This window comes from Panthera onca, chromosome B4, assembly GCF_046562875.1.
Source record: "Panthera onca isolate mPanOnc1 chromosome B4, mPanOnc1 haplotype 2, whole genome shotgun sequence".
Classification (NCBI taxonomy): Eukaryota; Metazoa; Chordata; class Mammalia; order Carnivora; family Felidae; genus Panthera; species Panthera onca.
This window is the reverse complement of record NC_138345.1, coordinates 83,352,244-83,369,010: the sequence shown is the minus strand read 5'-3', so window position 1 is coordinate 83,369,010 and position 16,767 is coordinate 83,352,244. Positions and strand designations below refer to the sequence as shown.

Sequence of the window (16,767 nt, the reverse complement as noted above, 5' to 3'; positions counted from 1 at the left end):
ATTAGGGAGTGGCGGGGGGCGGGGATGGGCAGAAGCAACGAAAGAGTCCATGCGAGAAAGATAATATTGGAGGTAGTGTCGTCGACTTTGGTGCTAAACTGAGCATTATGCCATCCTGTAGTTAATCTGCCCGCCTCACTCTTTCAATGGAACATATGAAGGGGTTGGGACAGATTTGGGGTTTGGTGCAAATGGCACTGAAACAGAGTTGGCTTGTTAGTGAGGGGTCTATAGAGCATAAAAAAGAGAAGCAATGGCTGAGGATCTGGGCGCAGAGTATGCGGTTCACAAGGCTACTAAGGAACCCTGGGATGGAATCACTGTTCCTCTGAGAACCCCCGCTCTTCCTCGTCTCGAAGTTTTGGAGACCGCGGGCACCTCCGCACCTCGGTGCGGCCGGCTTCCTGCGCTTCCAGGCTGTCTGCGCCCTCTGCTGGCTTTTCTGGCACATGACACTCTCTCAGAGTCTGGAAGCGGAGTAGACTGGGGGAGCTGAAGAAGTAGGAGGCTTAACAAGTCCCCCCAGTAAAGCCGTGTTAGGAGCCCAGGGAGGGGATTGTACGAACCCTAAGAAATGCAAAGGCACACTAGAAGAGGCTGCTTGTACAGAACGGTAGTGTCTGATAGGGGAGTGCCCCGTCCCTTTGGATTTGTGTTGCCATGGTGACTGGATGCAGGGGAAGGGGCAGCTATTTTAGTCTCTCTGACCTTTCTTTATGAGAAAGGGGAGAAAACATGGTGAGGAAAAGGAGTCTCTTCCTTTCCTGTCACCCCTCAGACAGACCTCCCACATCCTAGCTCTGCTTCCAAGAACCACCTCCTGGGGCCTGGAGACTTAGTAGGTTAACTGTTCAGACTGAGGGTCAAGGGGAAAAGGTAAAACTAGGGAGAGGACTGAGGCCCTACAAATATAGGTAGGAACTGTGGGGGAACATAGCATGAGTCCTGTCTGACCCTCCCTCCCCCATATGAATTTGGCCCAGACATCAGTTATACCCAGAGGGTCAGGCAACACCAATGGTCACTGGAGAAGAAGGTAAGACCATTGGTCACCCTACATATGCTCCTGTCCCAGCCATCTGCCTTTTCTTTCAGGGAAGCTTTTTTAGAACACACTGCTTTTTCCTCTTCACCCAGGTCTCTAGATCAGTGATTCTCAAACATTTTGATTTCAAGACCTCGATACACTCTTTTTTTTTTTTTTTTAATTAGGCTCCATGCCCAATGTGAGGCTTGAAGTCATGACCCAGAGATTAAGAGTCACATGCTGTACCCACTGAGAGAGCCAGGCACCCCCCATTACACTCTTAACATTTATTGAATTTTTGTTTGTGTGGTTCATATCAATGTACTATATTAGAAATTAAACTGAAAAAAAAGTTTGTAACACAAGAGTACACAAGCACACATCCCATTAACAATGATGTCAGAAAGATGATGTAATCACATGCCACATAGCCTCTGGAAAACTCCACCGTATACTTTTAAGAAAATGAAAATAAAAAAGGCAAATAACATCTTAGTGTTATTATAAAAGTAGTTTTGACCTTGTGAACACTCCTGAAAGGGTCTCAAGGGACCTTTCAGGGGTCCCCAGACCTTACCTTGAAAACCTATCCCTTTAGACTATCACCCCAGCCCTTCTTTATGACTCATACTTGTTGGGTTTTCCCCTCATTTTTATTAGGAAAGTATAAACATTTGTCTCCCCAGTGCGTCCTGTCCCCCACTGGGGAAAAAAAAACAGGGAACTTCTTGGGCTCAGCACCCCTCTCTCCTGACTCCCAGTTCTGGGGCTCTCCCAAACACCTCCTCTTAGCCCCTTGCCTATCTCTTTCTTGACCCTCCCTTAGAGCTCTTCCGAAGTTCTTACCGGCCAGCCTGTTTCCCCTGTCCCAAGCCTGCTGGGATCTTGGTCTGCTTCTTCCTCCCCTCACTTGAGGACTTTCTCTTCTTGAGAAAAACGAAGTAATTTTTCTCTGCCTTCTCCTTCCCTCCCTCTGTCCCTCCCTCACCTCTGCCATCTTTTCATAGGGGTTAGAGTAAGCAATCATGCTTTCTGGGTAGATTCCTTTAGAGGACACACCTTCCCCATCTCCCCACACATCAACCTGGAATAGGCAAGAGTCTGGACGAGCACGTGCCCATTCAGGTCCCCTAGGGGTCAACCCAGTCATACTGCCACCCCACCCATTGGGTGGGGCTGTGGATCAGGAATCTAATGTCTCCAGCCACAGATGCCCTTTGCCTGGGAACCCCCAACTGATCTCTTTACTCCAAATCCCCAGGTCCTCTTGCTAGCTGCAGCCGCAGGCCTCCACCACCATATCTGGCACATCTGTCTTGACCACATTGCCGTCACGGTCGAGGTAGAGGAGAGAGAGGGGCCTTCGGGCAGTAGGAACACAGCAGGAAGTACCCAAGGGCCAAGGGTTGTTGGCCTTGAGGAGGCTGAAGACAGCAGAATGGAAGGAGGCAGCAATGCCCGGGCTGCCTGCCAGGTGAGGGGGGCACTGTCCACTGCAGTAATTGAGCTGGTACCCCTCCGGCTGCAGGATCCAGTCCCGCCATCCCAGTTCCCGGAAGTCTACATAATGGTCTCGCCTGCAACATAAGGGGGTCTCGGGCTCACAGGTAGGGGTCCTCCTCCTGGTGCGGCCTGCTCCAGGCCCCTTGGGCCAGATCTTAAGCTCCAGGAAGGGCCGCTCATCTCCCGCCGTGTCCACGAGCTGCTGTGGGGCAGCCGTGGCGTTGCCTCCTGGGAGTCTGCAGTCCAGCTGGAGTTTCAGGACAGCGGACGCCTCACCCCTCAAGCCACTAGAGGGCAGAGTCAGGGCGTGCCAGCCTGGGGTTGTCATCTGGTGCTCCGCCAGGAGGGTGCGCGACTCTCGGCGCCTCCTGCCTGGGTTCCACCTGAAGGTCCTCAAGGAAAGAGTGCCGGGAAAGGTGGGGAGCACACGCAGCCAGAGGCGGGCGTGGTACAGGTGCCGGGACTGAGCTGTGGACAGGTGGAAGGTGAGCACGGAGCTGCAGGCGGAAGTGGAAGGCTCTGCCAGGGAGATGGAGAAGGGACGGAGGAATGTGAGCAGAGCTAAAGCTCTCCTCGGAGACCCCCGCAAGCCCTACCCACGGCTCTCCCTAGCACCCACCTTTAGAAGAAACTGGGGCTGCCTTGGGTTCCCCGTCCTCCGCAGCCAGTCCCCGCCCCAACTTCTCCTCCCACACCCTGCGCCGTCTGCCTTTTCCATCAGTCTCCCCGTCCGCCTCCCTCTCCCTGTCTGCTCTCTGCCTTGCTCTCTCCCTCACCCACCTGTGATGGTAGCAAAGCTGATGACCTCCTCCCCATTCACTGGAGCCACACTTCCTGGCTGCAGTCTCCGGAGGGCTCTGGTCAGCGCTGCCTGGGGTGGAGGGTGAGTTATTCTGGGACGACTGGTCAGGTGCAGCCCCTCCAAGATCTGCTGCTTGGCTAGCTCCAGGACCAGAGCACGTTCTGCTTGGGGCGCCAGTGTGGGACCTCCGCAGGAGGGACAGACAGACCCTGCCCCCTGTGCCCACACCAGTGCCCACAGCAGCACCAGCTGGCACTGGCCATCAGGGAGCCCCATGCTCCTGGTGAATGGCCCTGGGTTGGGTCAGGAGCCTTGGATGGCAGTTGCTCCTTCTGTTGATCTGATTGCGTGGAGGCCAATGAGGGCGCAGCAGAGGCAGACAGCGGTGCCACACCTACCCTTGGCCAAGGGTAGAGCCACTTGTCTTCTCTTTCCTGGGACTCAGGAAGGCAGTAGGTGGATGGTCCTATGGGTAGCTGAGTTTAGCATAGTCTGTGGGTTTGACCCTCACAGCTCATGGCTGGTTACTGACTGGGGCCTCTTTAGAGCCGCAACCTGGGGCTCCCTCACCTAGTGGTCAGCCAGCAGACTTACCCTCTGAGCCCCAGGATTGGCCAGCTGTGCTGCCCATCAGGTCCCTGCAGGGGAAGGGGTGGAGGTCCCCCCCACCCCGCCCCAGCTCAGGTTTCACCATCTGGCCCTGGTCACTGAGTTTGAGGTGGGGTAGGGGGGTGGGGGGGGCAATGTGGACACGCATGATGCAAGAAAGAGAATGATTTCACATGCTCAGTCCCCAAGGTCTGGGGCTCAGGGGAGGGACTCCATACGAGCTAGGTGGGGAGGGCGATTTTCCCCATACCTCTAGTCTTTCTAGCTTGCCCGGCCACCTCTGCTGCAACAGTTTTCATCAGACAGCTGTGAGTTCTGATGGTCATTTCTCCAGGGTCTCTGGGCCAGAAGGAGAACTCTGGTCTCTATTTCTAGCAATGGGGTTGGGACAGCAAGGAGAGGTTGTGGGTGAGAGAGGAGCGGAGTCCTCCTGCCCAGGCCAAGGTGGCAGTGCCACGGGGCACGGAAGTCACCTCCTGACCCTGCCTATGCTGGCCGCCCAGAGTCCAGTTGGACTGGAGCACAACGTGGAGGAGGGCTGGAGCACGGAGGGGGGTTGGGGGGGAGGGCATGTCGCTACGATGTCTGAGGAACCAGAGAGGTACGGGTGGTGGTGATGCAATCTTAGAGCAGGGCAGAGTCCATCAAGGCTGGCAGAAGGGCATGGGACTTGGGAGGGCCCATACCCAGCTGCTGGTTCTCTTTAAGGGGACTGTGAGAGTTGCCTAAATTTAGGACATCCTGGAAGTGGTGCCAGGCCTCTGTGAGCGGGGACAGGAAGTGGGAGCTTTAAGGACTTTTAAGAGCAAAGCAAGATGATTGCAGCAACCTCAGTTCCAATCCCAGCCCTCCTTACCATGCTTCCTCACTGAGTGGAAGGGCCATGGCCCCTCCACCTTCAACTTAGGGTTGACTTCATGCTAGCCTTTCTCTCCGTGTCCCTGGTTTCTTCAAGAAGCTAGAAAGCAAGAAGTGTGATTGGGAAATGTGCCCCTACTCCATTTGGTTAATCTCCCCTCTCTTTAGCCAGTGGGGGCTGTCAAGGGACTACTAGACCTGGCACCAGGGGAAGAAAAGTGGTGCTTTGGGGTCTGGGCCTCAGTACCGCCGGTGTCCACCATGTGGCAGTGTGGCGCCACTGGACCGCAGCTGGCTTAGCGTTGACCAGCTTCCCAGGGAATGGGCTGTTCTCAGAAGTGGGGAGATGCAGACGCTTCCCAACCTCACATTCTGGGGACTCTGTCTCTCCTACAGCAGACAGAGAGGCTGGTCCGGTGCTCTCCCCTCTCTCCACTGCCAGAGAGCAGAAGCTGTCGTCAGGCCCCACGTCGCTGCTACCTTTGGTTTTAGACCTCGTCATACTGACACGTGGCAATGGAGCTTGGCGACGGGTGCCAGGCTCTTCCTAGAAACCCAGGGCACTGTGTGGTGGGGAGGGGGAGAGGGGACAGTGAGATGAGACTCTGAGACTCTCCTCTCCTCCCTACATGTCTCCCCGGGTCAAAACATACTCAAACCCCTCTGTCCAGTTCTCTCCCCAGCTCTCAGCAACTTCTCTGTTGGTTGAGGATGATGAGAGTGACAGCCCTCTGCTCCTAGGGTCTGGAACATGGAACTACGAAGAAGATTCTGCCTATGCTTGGTGTCTCAGAGGGCTTACCTGTGGGTGCCAAGAGACAGGGTCAAGGGAAGCAGAACAAAGTGGCAGCCGACCCTACTTCTCCCCAACCCTATCAGGTGCCCCCAATTTTCAGCTCTTCCTACCCTCTTGCTGCTGTGCCTGGCCTGGCCCTACCTCCCCACTGACACTTACGTCAGAACCCAGCTATAAATATGCTCTTAGCATCTTAGTCACTTTCCCCAAGAAGTGCTCCCAGGTTATAAATACCCCAGCCATCTGCCTCACAGGCCCGCCCTACCACCAACCTGGTTGGGTGCTGGGGAGGGACAGGCTTGGGGGTGGGTAAGGAAGTAGAAGCCGGAGTGATTATCTCGCCCAAATGAGAAAAACCCAACTCAGTCTGGAGTTAGGGGCCAAGAGGCTCCGGAAGAAAAGGATCGGAAGAAGACAGACCCACCCTTTTCCCTTTTCCCAAAAGGCAGAGCCAAAAAGAAAGAGAGTAATACTGATGCCGTGTTTATTTTAAAATTTGTTATGTTGTTCATCATGGGTTTGGGGGCATTCATTTTGGTGTTTTAAAAATATTCCATTAAGATATTATTTATCTTAACTGATGAATTTCTTGGCATCCCCTTACAATTTTGCCCCCCCAAGTGAGTGCCTTGCTTCATCTCACCTTTGTCTTGCCCCTGGAGACTGAAGGTATAGTTGGAGGGAGAGAGGTTAGATCACAGTGGCTTGTAGGGAGGGGATACACTGTGGAAGGGGGGGAAAGAGGCACAGAAGACTTCCTTAGATGTTGTCCTTAGATGCAGATCTCCTCAAGGCAAAGGTGGCAGAGCTTCCGTGGGTTGCTCAGGAAGCCCCAAGGCTCAGATTTGCAGGGCCCTAAGGACGTCCCTTTCAGGCTGTCTCTTCTAGGCTTACTATTCCAGGGGCCTCAGACCCTGGGAGGAGGGGGTTATAAGCTGAGCAAACACAGACATCACATTACCCAAAGGACACATGGGTTTTGCGCAAACTCGGCCTTGGGCTGCAGACAATATCGACCCCATGGTTCAGGGCTGTCCAGCCAAAGGGAAGGGATGATGGGGAAAGAAGGGCAAAGGTCTAGAGAGGACCCCGTCTCAGAGCAAATACCTCCCTGTCCTCATTCCGTGCCTTCCTTTTATTCTCCCTGTCCCATGCGAGTGGCCCTTGGCCAGTTCCAGCTTCCAAGCACGTCTCCTGGATGGAGCCCTTGGGTTCAGTGAGGGAGGGCAGCCAGCACTGAGCCGTGCCTCTGCCTCCCACCACAGAAGGGCTCACAGGTTGTCAGCCTGATTGCTGAGTGAGCAGTGATCTATCTCATCTCTCGGAGTGAGGATAGAGAGAGGAGAAGAGCAGGTAAAACCTAAGTCTTTATCGGCACAGAGACCAGCAAAGGTGGTTCTGGGAGGGGGGGAGGAGGGGGCCTAAGGAAGAAGACGAGGCAGCCTGGGGAAGGAAGAGGCATGAAGTATGGGATAGACACAACAGCTCAGCCCTGAGGAGCCTGTGTGTGAGAAAGAGTAGAAGTGCACAAGGCAGGCAAACTCTGTGTCATCCTTGGTGTCAGCCAGGGTCTCAGCAGGAGACAAAAGAACTATTCAGCTGTCTGCGTTTGTATCACGAAGGAGACTTAATAAAGAACTTATTTACAGAGGCAGGGTTAAGGGAACCAAGGAGGGATGTTGAAGCTCCCCGGGACTAGCAAGCCCCTAGTGCAGAAGCAGTAATATCAGAACCTAGGCAGAGCTGGGGCCAGTGGCGAGCCAGACAGGAGTTGTAGGGACAGGCCGCAGCTACAGTCACACAGATCCATGGCAACTAGAAAGAGGAAACAGGAGTAAGAAATACCCTGACCTCTATCACCTCCTATCCTTTGATCTCCTGCTTGTGTCTCCCCTTAGTCAAATTCAGCAGGAAGCCAGAGGCCAAAGGAGCTCAGGTGAGTCAGCCCCTAAGGTCATAGAACAGGGAAAAGAATGAATAAGGATGTGCCAAGAGAGCCTTAGCAGACCAGCAAGGCAAATAAGAAAGGGGCTCAAGATACAGAGAAGAGTAAACCTCACTTTGGAAAACAGTGATCTAATCCCCAGTGAATCCAAGGAAGGGGCTCTCTGGTAATCCAGAAAATCGGGGAAGGGGCTTGGTCAGCTCATCCTGGAGTGACAGCCATCAAGTGGGAAGAGGGGGAAGTATTGTGGATTATGGGATGGATTAAGGGTAGGCTACGGGTATCTCTGCCTAGGAACTAGATGTCACTGCCAATGGCTACAGGTGGATCAGAGTCCCTGGGGTGGCAGTTGAGCCTGTGGGGCTTGCTGGATAGACTAAGCTTGAGGAGAGAGACTGGTGGTCATGAAGATGGTAAAGTGACTCTCTTTGGATGAAGATCTCCTCAAGTCACAGTTGGCATAATTTCCATCAGTTGCTCAGGAAGAGGGAGCCCTCCTTCTGGACAGAGACAGTAATGGGGCCATCTCTTCCTCTCAAGGAAGGGTACTTCCGGGAGGGCATGCTTGCCTACCCCACCTTGGGCTGTCCATACCACACACGGACTAACTGCACCCACAGGCCTCTACCACCATGTCAGGTATGTCAGTCTTGACAATGTTGCTGTCCCTGTCATAGTAGAGCAGAGATAGGGGGCGCCGGGCCGTGGGCACACAGCATGAACCCCCTCCGGCGGTGCCCGCCGCTGTGTTGGCCTTGAGAAGATTGAGCACCGCAGTGTGAAAGGAGGCAGCAATGCCAGGCATGCCTGCCACATGCAGTGGGCACTGCCCTGTGCAGAAGTTCATCGCATAGCCCTCAGGCTGGATGATCCAGTCGTGCCAGCCAATCTCACGGAAGTCCACAAAGAACTCTCGTCGGCAGCACATCCTTGACCCACCCTGGCAGTCGATGCCTCGCCGGTGAAGCCGGTGCTTGCCCCCAACTTTCACCTTGGCTGCCACAAAAGGTCTGTGGGCAGCCCCACCCAGTATGACCGAGCTCTGGGCTCCTTGGCCTTCAGGTACCAGCTCCAGGGTCAAGTGCCCTTGGCTGAAGGCAGCCTGAGCTTCAGGCCCCAAGAAGAGCCGGTGCCAGCCACTGGCATCCACCTCCAGCAGTTGCTGAGTGGCCCAGGTGAGGTTGGTGTCATGTGAGCCTGGCACAAGGATCCTCAGCTTCAAAGGTAAGGTGATGGTATTGGGAGGGAGCTGTACAAAGAACATGATGCTGGCCTGCTGGATCTCCATGGCATTGGCAGTTCTATCAGAGGAGAAGTGGAAGTCAAGACGAGTCTGGTTGATGTTGGAAAAGCCTGTGGACACAAGAACCCCCAGTCACTATGGTCTTCTGAGTGTCAGTTCTACCTCTTTACTCTCAGCATGCTTGAACTCCCTGCAGTACTTGGCATTGTTGACCACCCCTTCTTTATTGAAAATCTTTTCTCTCTTGGCTTCTGTGACACAACTCTTATGAGTCTTCCTTGATTTTCTTTGCTGGCTTTTTTTTTCTCTGACCATCTGTTCAATGCAAGAGTTCTCCATAGTTTGTCTTTGGCCTTCACTTCCTTTTACTCTACACTGAAGAGAGTTCTTACCCACATTCATGGTCAGCCAACACAATTTTTATGCTGGTGAGTCTCATATCTGGATGTCTAGTCTAGACCATTTTGCACCTCTGGACTAGATATATGGACTTGGGAATCAACGGGGTGCCTGGATGGCTCAGTCGATTGAGTGTCCAACTTGGCTCAGGTCATGATCTAATGATTCATGGGTTTGAGCCTCACATCGGGCTCTCTGCTGTCAGTGTGGAGCCTGCTTTGGATCCTCTGTCTCCCTCTCTCTCTCCCCCTCCCCACTTTCTCTCTCTAGAGCTCTCTCTCAAAAAAAAAAAAAAAGATTTGGGAATCAACAACCTTCAGGTTTAAACTTCTAACTGCTTAATTTTGCCACATGAATGTCCTGCCAGCACATTAAAATAAAAAATTTCCCAAATGGAAATCACTCTTTTCCTTCCTATATACCCCTCTTTCTGTCTTAGAATTGGTGGCACCACTACCCTCCTTATCACCTCTAGAAACCATATCCAGTCCCTCGCCACAATGATTCTATGTATTTCTTCCTATCGCTATTACTCTTGTCCAATTTTCTCTCTTCATCCCTTACCTGACCTCCTGGAACACCTTAATTGGGTTTCTGTTCCCTCCACTCCACTGAAACTGCTCTTGTCAGGATCACCAACACTTTCTACACTGCCAAATCCAATGGTTTCATCTCTTTATATTCATCTTATTTGACCTTTAAGCAGTGTTTGACACACTTAATCATTCCCTCCCTCTTGAAATATTTCCTTCTCTTGGTTTTTGTGACTCTGGCCACTCTATCTTGGTCTCTTACTGACAGCTCCTCTTCCTCTCCCTGACCTCTCAATGTTGAAGGTCCTGAGCTCTCTTCTCTATCTATATTCTTTCCCAGAATGATCTCATCAATTCCCGTGGCTTTCTATTCCATCTGTATGCTGATGACTCCCAAATATATATCCCTGGCCCTGACCTCTCCCTGATCCTCAGGTTTGTATATCCAGCTGCTGATCTGATATTCTATTTGGATATCCAATGATATCTCAAACTCTTCATGTTCAAAGATAAACTCTAGATTTATCCCACCCCAACCCAAACCTATTCCTTCTCCAATCTTATTCTCTATAAATGCATTGCTTGAGGCAAAACCTTGATTGCCCTCATCCCCTACTTTAAAACTATCTGCAAAATCTGACAGCTCCACCTCCAATTCATAATATAATTGCACTCATCCCCTTCTCCTCTACTACATATTAGTTCAACCCACCATCATCTTTCTCTTGAATTATGGCAATAGCTTCCCAGATGGTCCACTCTTGTCCCCCAAATCATTCTCCATATATCAGCCAGCGTGCATTTTATTACATAAATGGGATGATCTCCTTAGCTTAAGGACCCTTCAAAGGCTTCCCATTGCTATTTGAATAAACTAAACCTCTTAGCACAAAAAAACTTGTATGATTAGGCACTCTGCCATTTAACGACTATATTCTACCTATACTGTCTCTTTTCTGTTCCATGAACTCACCAAACATGGATTCACCTCATGGTCTCAGCACGTGCTGTTTCCTCTGTCTGGAATGTCTTTCCAAGATCTCTGAAGGACTGGCTTCTTTTTGGCATTCAGCTCAAATGTCTCCTTCTCAGAGAGGCTTTTCCGACTAACATATCTAAAGCAGCCTTCAACAATATGACCATTTCTCTAATACATCGTCCTGCTTAACTGTCTTTATAGCTACTACCACTCTCTGTAGTCATTTTTGTTTTTTGTTCATATGTTTACTATGTACTTCTCCTCCTCTTCTCTCCTCCTCCCTGCCCCGCCATCTAGAATGTAAACTCCATGAAGGTGGAGATTGTGCCTCTACGGTTCACCATTCTCTGTAGTATCTAGTACATAATAGGCACTCAAAACATGATTGTTAAATGAAAATAAAGTTCAACTAGGCTTTGTGTGAATTGGAAAGTCAGGAATAAGGTTGTTCTCGACAGCTCTCAAAGCCAACATGACATCTCTCATCTCCATCTCTCTAAGTAAGTCTACTCCATTCCTCTCTCCCTGTGGATCTACTTCTGCTCCTTTGTCAGTTTCCTCAGGTCCTAAAATGGTGGCCCCAGCTCCCGAATCTACAGAATCTTTTACTCAGCTCCTCTTAGCTAAGAGACATGATCTTCTAGTGTGCCCCAATTCCCAAATCCTAGATGAAGAGTCTGAGGGGCTCAACTAATCTTGCTATGTCACTAAGCATCCTCCCATTAAAATCTCTTAATTTACCCTAGTTAAAGCAGGCAGACACATAACCAGTAGGGGCTATGGTAGGCTATTACACCGTTGGCCCCCAATGAACAACACCTCCCAAAATTCATGGCTTGGTGCAGTTCCTTTCCACATTAAGTCTGGGCATGGCTGTGTGACCTGATTTGGCCAATGAGACATAGGCAAGCACACAGTTCAAGCAGAAACTTGGTAAGTGCTTACACAATGATGCTTTGCCCTTTTGGAGGCCAGCCACCAGGCTTTAAATAAACTTGGGCTAGACTACTGAATAATGAGAGACTTTGAGGATCAGACACCATCTTAGATGTTCCTGTCCCATCCGAGCTCCTGACTGAATGCAGTTGCTTCAGTGACCTTACCTACTCCTCAAATGGAGATGAAGAGCTGTCCAGATAAGCCCAGTCAAACCACACAATCATCAGCAATGTTGACTTTTTTGGTTTAAGCCTCTATGTTTGGGCTGATTAGTTGTATTAAGAGATAACTGAAACAGAAATTTGTTACAGAAGTAGGGTGCTCCATAACAAAGACCCAAAATATGTAGCGTTGGCTTTGGGACTGGGTGGCAGGGAGACGTTGGGAGGATGGTGAGGAGACTGTTAGCAAAGGTAGGAAGAACAGTGAGGAAATTGCCACTGGAAGCTGGAGAAAGGGGAACCTGTGTTATGTATTGGCTATCATCTGTGGTAACTTGGAAGCTAGAAATGGTATCTAACAAAGTTGTGAATTTAGCTAAAGATATTTCCAGGCAGAATGCTGGAAGTGCCAATTGGCTTATTTTAGCTGCCTATGAGAAGGCATTTCAGGAGTGACATGAACTAAAAAAGGAACTGTTCAATTTTCAAGCAGAATTTAGAGAAAATATTTCCAACAGGACTTGCTAGATTGAACAATAAGATATTTTTCCATTCCTCACCTCTCTGTCTGGCAAAAGGTTCTCAAAGTAAGAAATGGTCTCAGGGTAAAAATCAAATCCAGGGCATTGCCAGCAACACATGGTCTCCGAGTGAAGATCAAAACATTTAAAAAAGGGTCAGCTGTAAGAGCCTTTGTTAAGATCTAACACCTTTGTTAAAATCTAAAATTTAAGATGATGTTCTGTAGATCCTCTCAACTAGACAAAAGGGCTTCGAAGGATCTTGAGTGTTGACCCACAATATCCCGCCTTGTAACCTAAAGAGGGGTCTGTCCTGATAAAGTTGAGTGTCTTTTGTCTAATCAAGTAGACTACAATTCATTATTTAGAAGACTCACAGGGTTTTACAGATAATTTTAGTAGTGAAAGCAGCACCAGTTTGGACTAAAAGGGACAGAGATGATTCAAAATGAAAAGATGTCTCTGGGCCCCCAACTTCTTTGGGCAGGAAGCAAGCTGAGAAAACTTCTCAGCTGCAGACACAGGTCATTTCCTATGTAAAAGGAAAGACATCTCAGAGGGTGGAGCCAAGGGCTGAGACAGTAGATCTAGAAGCCAAGGAGAGCACTGATGGGCTCTCCTTAAGAGGAGAGGAAATTCTTAGCAAGGAGCAAGACCCAGCCCTAACCAAGAGAATTCTGGATTTGGGGTAGACCGAGATATGTGCCTGGCTGGATATCAGAACGTTCATGGATCAGTGACTGTTCTGTGTCCCCCACTCCCCTGTCTCCCACATTGAAGACGAGTATCTATTATGGTTATCCTGTCCCTGTGTCAGCATTGCATGTTAGGTGTGTGGCAGGCAGATAACTTGTATTTTAGGTCACAGGCAGTGGTGTGCTGGTAAATGTTTAACAACTGGATTCCGGAGGGAACTAAACCCTGATTTGTAATGTTTGCCAATTTCTGTGGTATAAATTCTCCCACCACGGCTGATTTCAAACTATTAACATGACAACCCTAGATGTGGAGTTGGGAGATGTTTGTAATTTGTTCTCGCGAGCCAGTAGGAGGCAGTTCCAGGACATCACTGAACACCCCTACTCCAGTTTCTCCAGAGCCCCAAGCTCTCTCTTCCTATCTCCACCAAGAACAACACTCAGATCTTGCTTTCATACTGTAGTGTAGATGATAGCTTAAATTGGAATAAAAACTTCAAGGTAACATATTGAAATGAAAAAGGTAGAACCCAGGTATCAGTCATTCTCACTTCCAAATGTCATCTCAGATCAGGCCCCCTTGGGCCTGAATGTTGTACTCATTCATTGATTAGCTAATATGTGGAAAGTATATAGACTTTGAAGTCAGAGAGAACCGTGTTTGAATTCTGCCCCCTGCAAACTGTATGACCTTGGCCATGTAAATGATCTTCTTTGAGTGTCAGTTCTGCTTTCAGAAGATGGAAATAATAAAGTCTACTGTAAATGAGATGAGGCAGGCACACTAAATACCTGGTAGCTGACATTATTATCACAATGTTGCCAGGAACTGGTGTCAGGGATACAGAGGTAAAACAAACAAACAAACAAAACAAAACAAAACAAAACACCAAACAGGATCTTGGTGTTCAAGGGAGCCATGGTTCGTTGTTATCTATCTTGTGCTCATCCACTCCGAGCTACTTTTCAACTCCAAATGCAGTTTACTCCTTCAGACTTTTACTCTCCATTTACTGTGTTTACCATTCTCTACCCATTGAAGTCAAACTTATTCTACAATGCCAGTCCATTTGCAATCTTCTTTTGAAAGCCTTCCCTCTCTCGCTAGGACCCAATGAATAACCCCTGCCCCAGCAAGCTCTGTGCCCTCCTCTAGCATTATTTCATTCTGCCTTACTTTCTAATTAATTTATTCCCAGCAGCAACTAAACCCCTCATGCACAGGAGCTGAGTTTTCGATTTCTTGCTCTTTCCCACCTTAACCTTCTAAGAACATTACCTGTGTTTCTTCATTTAATTCTCTCAACTGTCCTCTCATTATCCCCATTTTATACGTGAGAAAACTATTAACAACCGAGGTCACAGAGTAATAAGCAGCAGAGCAGGGATTTGAACCCAGGTTTATCTGGCTCCAGTTTGTGTTCTTAATCACTGCAGAAATCCCCTTTTGAATTAGAATAGGGTCTTATGCATCATTGATGATTCTACACTGTGGTCAAGCTGACTTATAGCATGGTTTGGTTGTTTAACGCAACCAATGTTTATTGATCATCTACTGTGTTCACAGTAGTAGTGTGGTGGTCAAGGTCATGGGTTCCAGAGCTAGGCTGTCTGGCTCCACCACTTACCAGTCATAGGACCTTGAGAAGTTACTCAACCTTTTTTTTTTTTTTTTAAGTAAGCTCTACACCCAACGTGGGGCTCAAACTCATGACCCTGAGATCAAGAGTCGCATGTTCTACGGACTGAGCCAGCCAGGTGCCCCAATTACTCAACATCTTTGTGCTTCAGTTTCAGTATCTTTAAAATGAGGATAACAGTAGTACTTGCCTCACTGGGTTGTTGTGAGGATCTTAAGGAGTCAGTGTGTGTAAAAGGCTTAGAATCAAGTAAACATCATACAAGTGTTAGTTATTTCTACTATACACTACCTTCTGGTGATAACGCGAAGAATAAATGACAGTTCTTGATCTCAAGGGATTGACATTTATGGGAAGACAGACTTCACAGAAAACCTGGAAACAGGCAATTCCACACAGAGTTCAGGTTCAGGGTGAGGGTATGGGAACCACGGGAGAGGGAGCCCATCACCTTCAGGTCAGGGTGGGTTTTTGAGGATGGGAGCGCTGGGTCTTGAAGGGACAGGGGAGTAGGTGCTGACCAGGGGAAAGGGGCCAGGAGTGGGCAGGATCTTCCAGACCTCAGAAGGAGCTTGCAAGAGGCTCAGAGGCCAAAGACATCACTTTGTGTTCTGTTTCTAGGGTCCTGTCTCCAAATTCTCGACCTTCTCTCTAACTACGCACTAAATTCTCCAACTCCTCTTCCCTCTCTGGGGGTAACCCTCCTTTCTCCTCTATCTTTTACCCACCTTTCTGAATTCCATTTTGACCCTGTTCTGATGTGAGGACCCAAGGTATTAAGACGAGAGAACAGGAGTAGGTTGGAGGGGTATTGTAGTCCCAGTGTTCTACTGTTTCCCTTTTTACTAAAATGAGGCATCTGGGGGATGGGGAGAACAGAGAAAGGACAGACTCCCCAGATCCCAGCCTCAGGGGCCAGGCCAAGGACGTAGATTAGCTCACACCACAGCCTGTGGAAGTTTGTGGGAGCCAGAGGACATGAAGACAGGCGGTCCCCAAAGAAGTGAATTCTACCCACTTCCCAGCTGCCCATTGGTGAAGTCTAAATAAGAGAGAGCAGGAGGTAGGGTGGGGAGAGGTGAAAGCCTGGGATTAGGAGATTATAGGCCATGGGAAGCAAGAGTGGGATGGTTTGGGGGAGGGGGACAGGGGTTTGGCTGGGAGGAGACGTTTCCTTTCCCCAAAAGGTCAGGTGGTTTGGGGAAGATCTATAGCATAGGAACCCACCTGTGTCGGCAAAGCTGATGATCTCATATTCCTGTTCCCTGTCAGCCTCCAGAAGCGTCCCCTGGGGAGGCCCATGGAGGTGCTGTAGCACAGTCCTCAGAGCAGCTCTGGACACAGGCCGGCTCAGTGTTGGGCGCTGGCTGAGGCGTAGCTTGTCCAAGATGCTTCTCTTGGCCAGGTCAAGAAGCAGCTCCCGCTGGCGATCCAAGTCCAAGGCGGGTCCTCCACATGCCAGACACTGACTGTCAGCTCTGGGAATGGCCGCTGTAGCCGGAGCCAGGAGGAGGAAGGCCAGGAGCAATGAGGAGATCATTGCTGGGGGAGGGCCTCTTTGAGTGATACAGCTGAGGCAGAGCTGTAAAACCGGGGCTCAGGGTCTCAACAGCTGTGGTCTCAACTCCAACCTGGCCACTGGGGGCCCTGGAAGGAGAGTGTGTCCAGCTGGCATGACTCCTTGTTGCAGGGGATACAGCAGCCAAACATCTGACTTGGGAGATGAAGCCAATTACAGGTAGAACTTGGCAGGAGCCTCGAACACATAGTCAGTGAAAGTACAGAGTGGGGGATGTGAGGGGAGGTTGGTTTGTTTGGGGAAAGAAATGTCCCCGGGCCAATGTTGGGAGACAGTGGGTTACCCAACTAAGCTGCCAGGCCTGAGGACAAAGGTTAGAGATGAAATTCCTCTTCAGATCAATAGCCTTGTTGGGAAGCCTGGAGGAAAAGGGAGAGATGAGAGGTTTTTAGGCTGAGTGTTAAAGGGTGACTGACTCTCAAACAAGAGGGGTCATTAGCATGACACTTCCTGTCACTATCGTGGGGATAATTGAGAATTATATTTTCCTTTGCCTGGTCCTTCTCAAAGCCCCATGCCCCTTTTCTCCCTCCCT

General features: G+C 49.9%; 2 protein-coding genes across 2 annotated transcripts; both read right to left on the bottom strand.

Annotated features, from left to right (window-relative positions):
• Positions 1-1,274: 1,274 nt before the first annotated feature.
• Positions 1,275-4,404, bottom strand: INHBE (inhibin subunit beta E). The gene is made up of 2 exons (XM_060657213.3): positions 3,311-4,404; positions 1,275-3,049 (listed from the first exon to the last, which is right to left on the bottom strand). The coding sequence occupies exons 1-2, from the start codon at positions 3,606-3,608 to the stop codon at positions 2,298-2,300; spliced, it is 1,050 nt and encodes a 349-aa protein (XP_060513196.3). The 5' UTR covers positions 3,609-4,404; the 3' UTR covers positions 1,275-2,297.
• A 1,771-nt stretch (positions 4,405-6,175) lies between these two features.
• INHBC (inhibin subunit beta C) lies at positions 6,176-16,473 on the bottom strand. The gene is made up of 2 exons (XM_060657212.3): positions 15,881-16,473; positions 6,176-8,893 (listed from the first exon to the last, which is right to left on the bottom strand). The coding sequence occupies exons 1-2, from the start codon at positions 16,191-16,193 to the stop codon at positions 8,145-8,147; spliced, it is 1,062 nt and encodes a 353-aa protein (XP_060513195.1). The 5' UTR covers positions 16,194-16,473; the 3' UTR covers positions 6,176-8,144.
• Between the last annotated feature and the right edge of the window lie 294 nt (positions 16,474-16,767).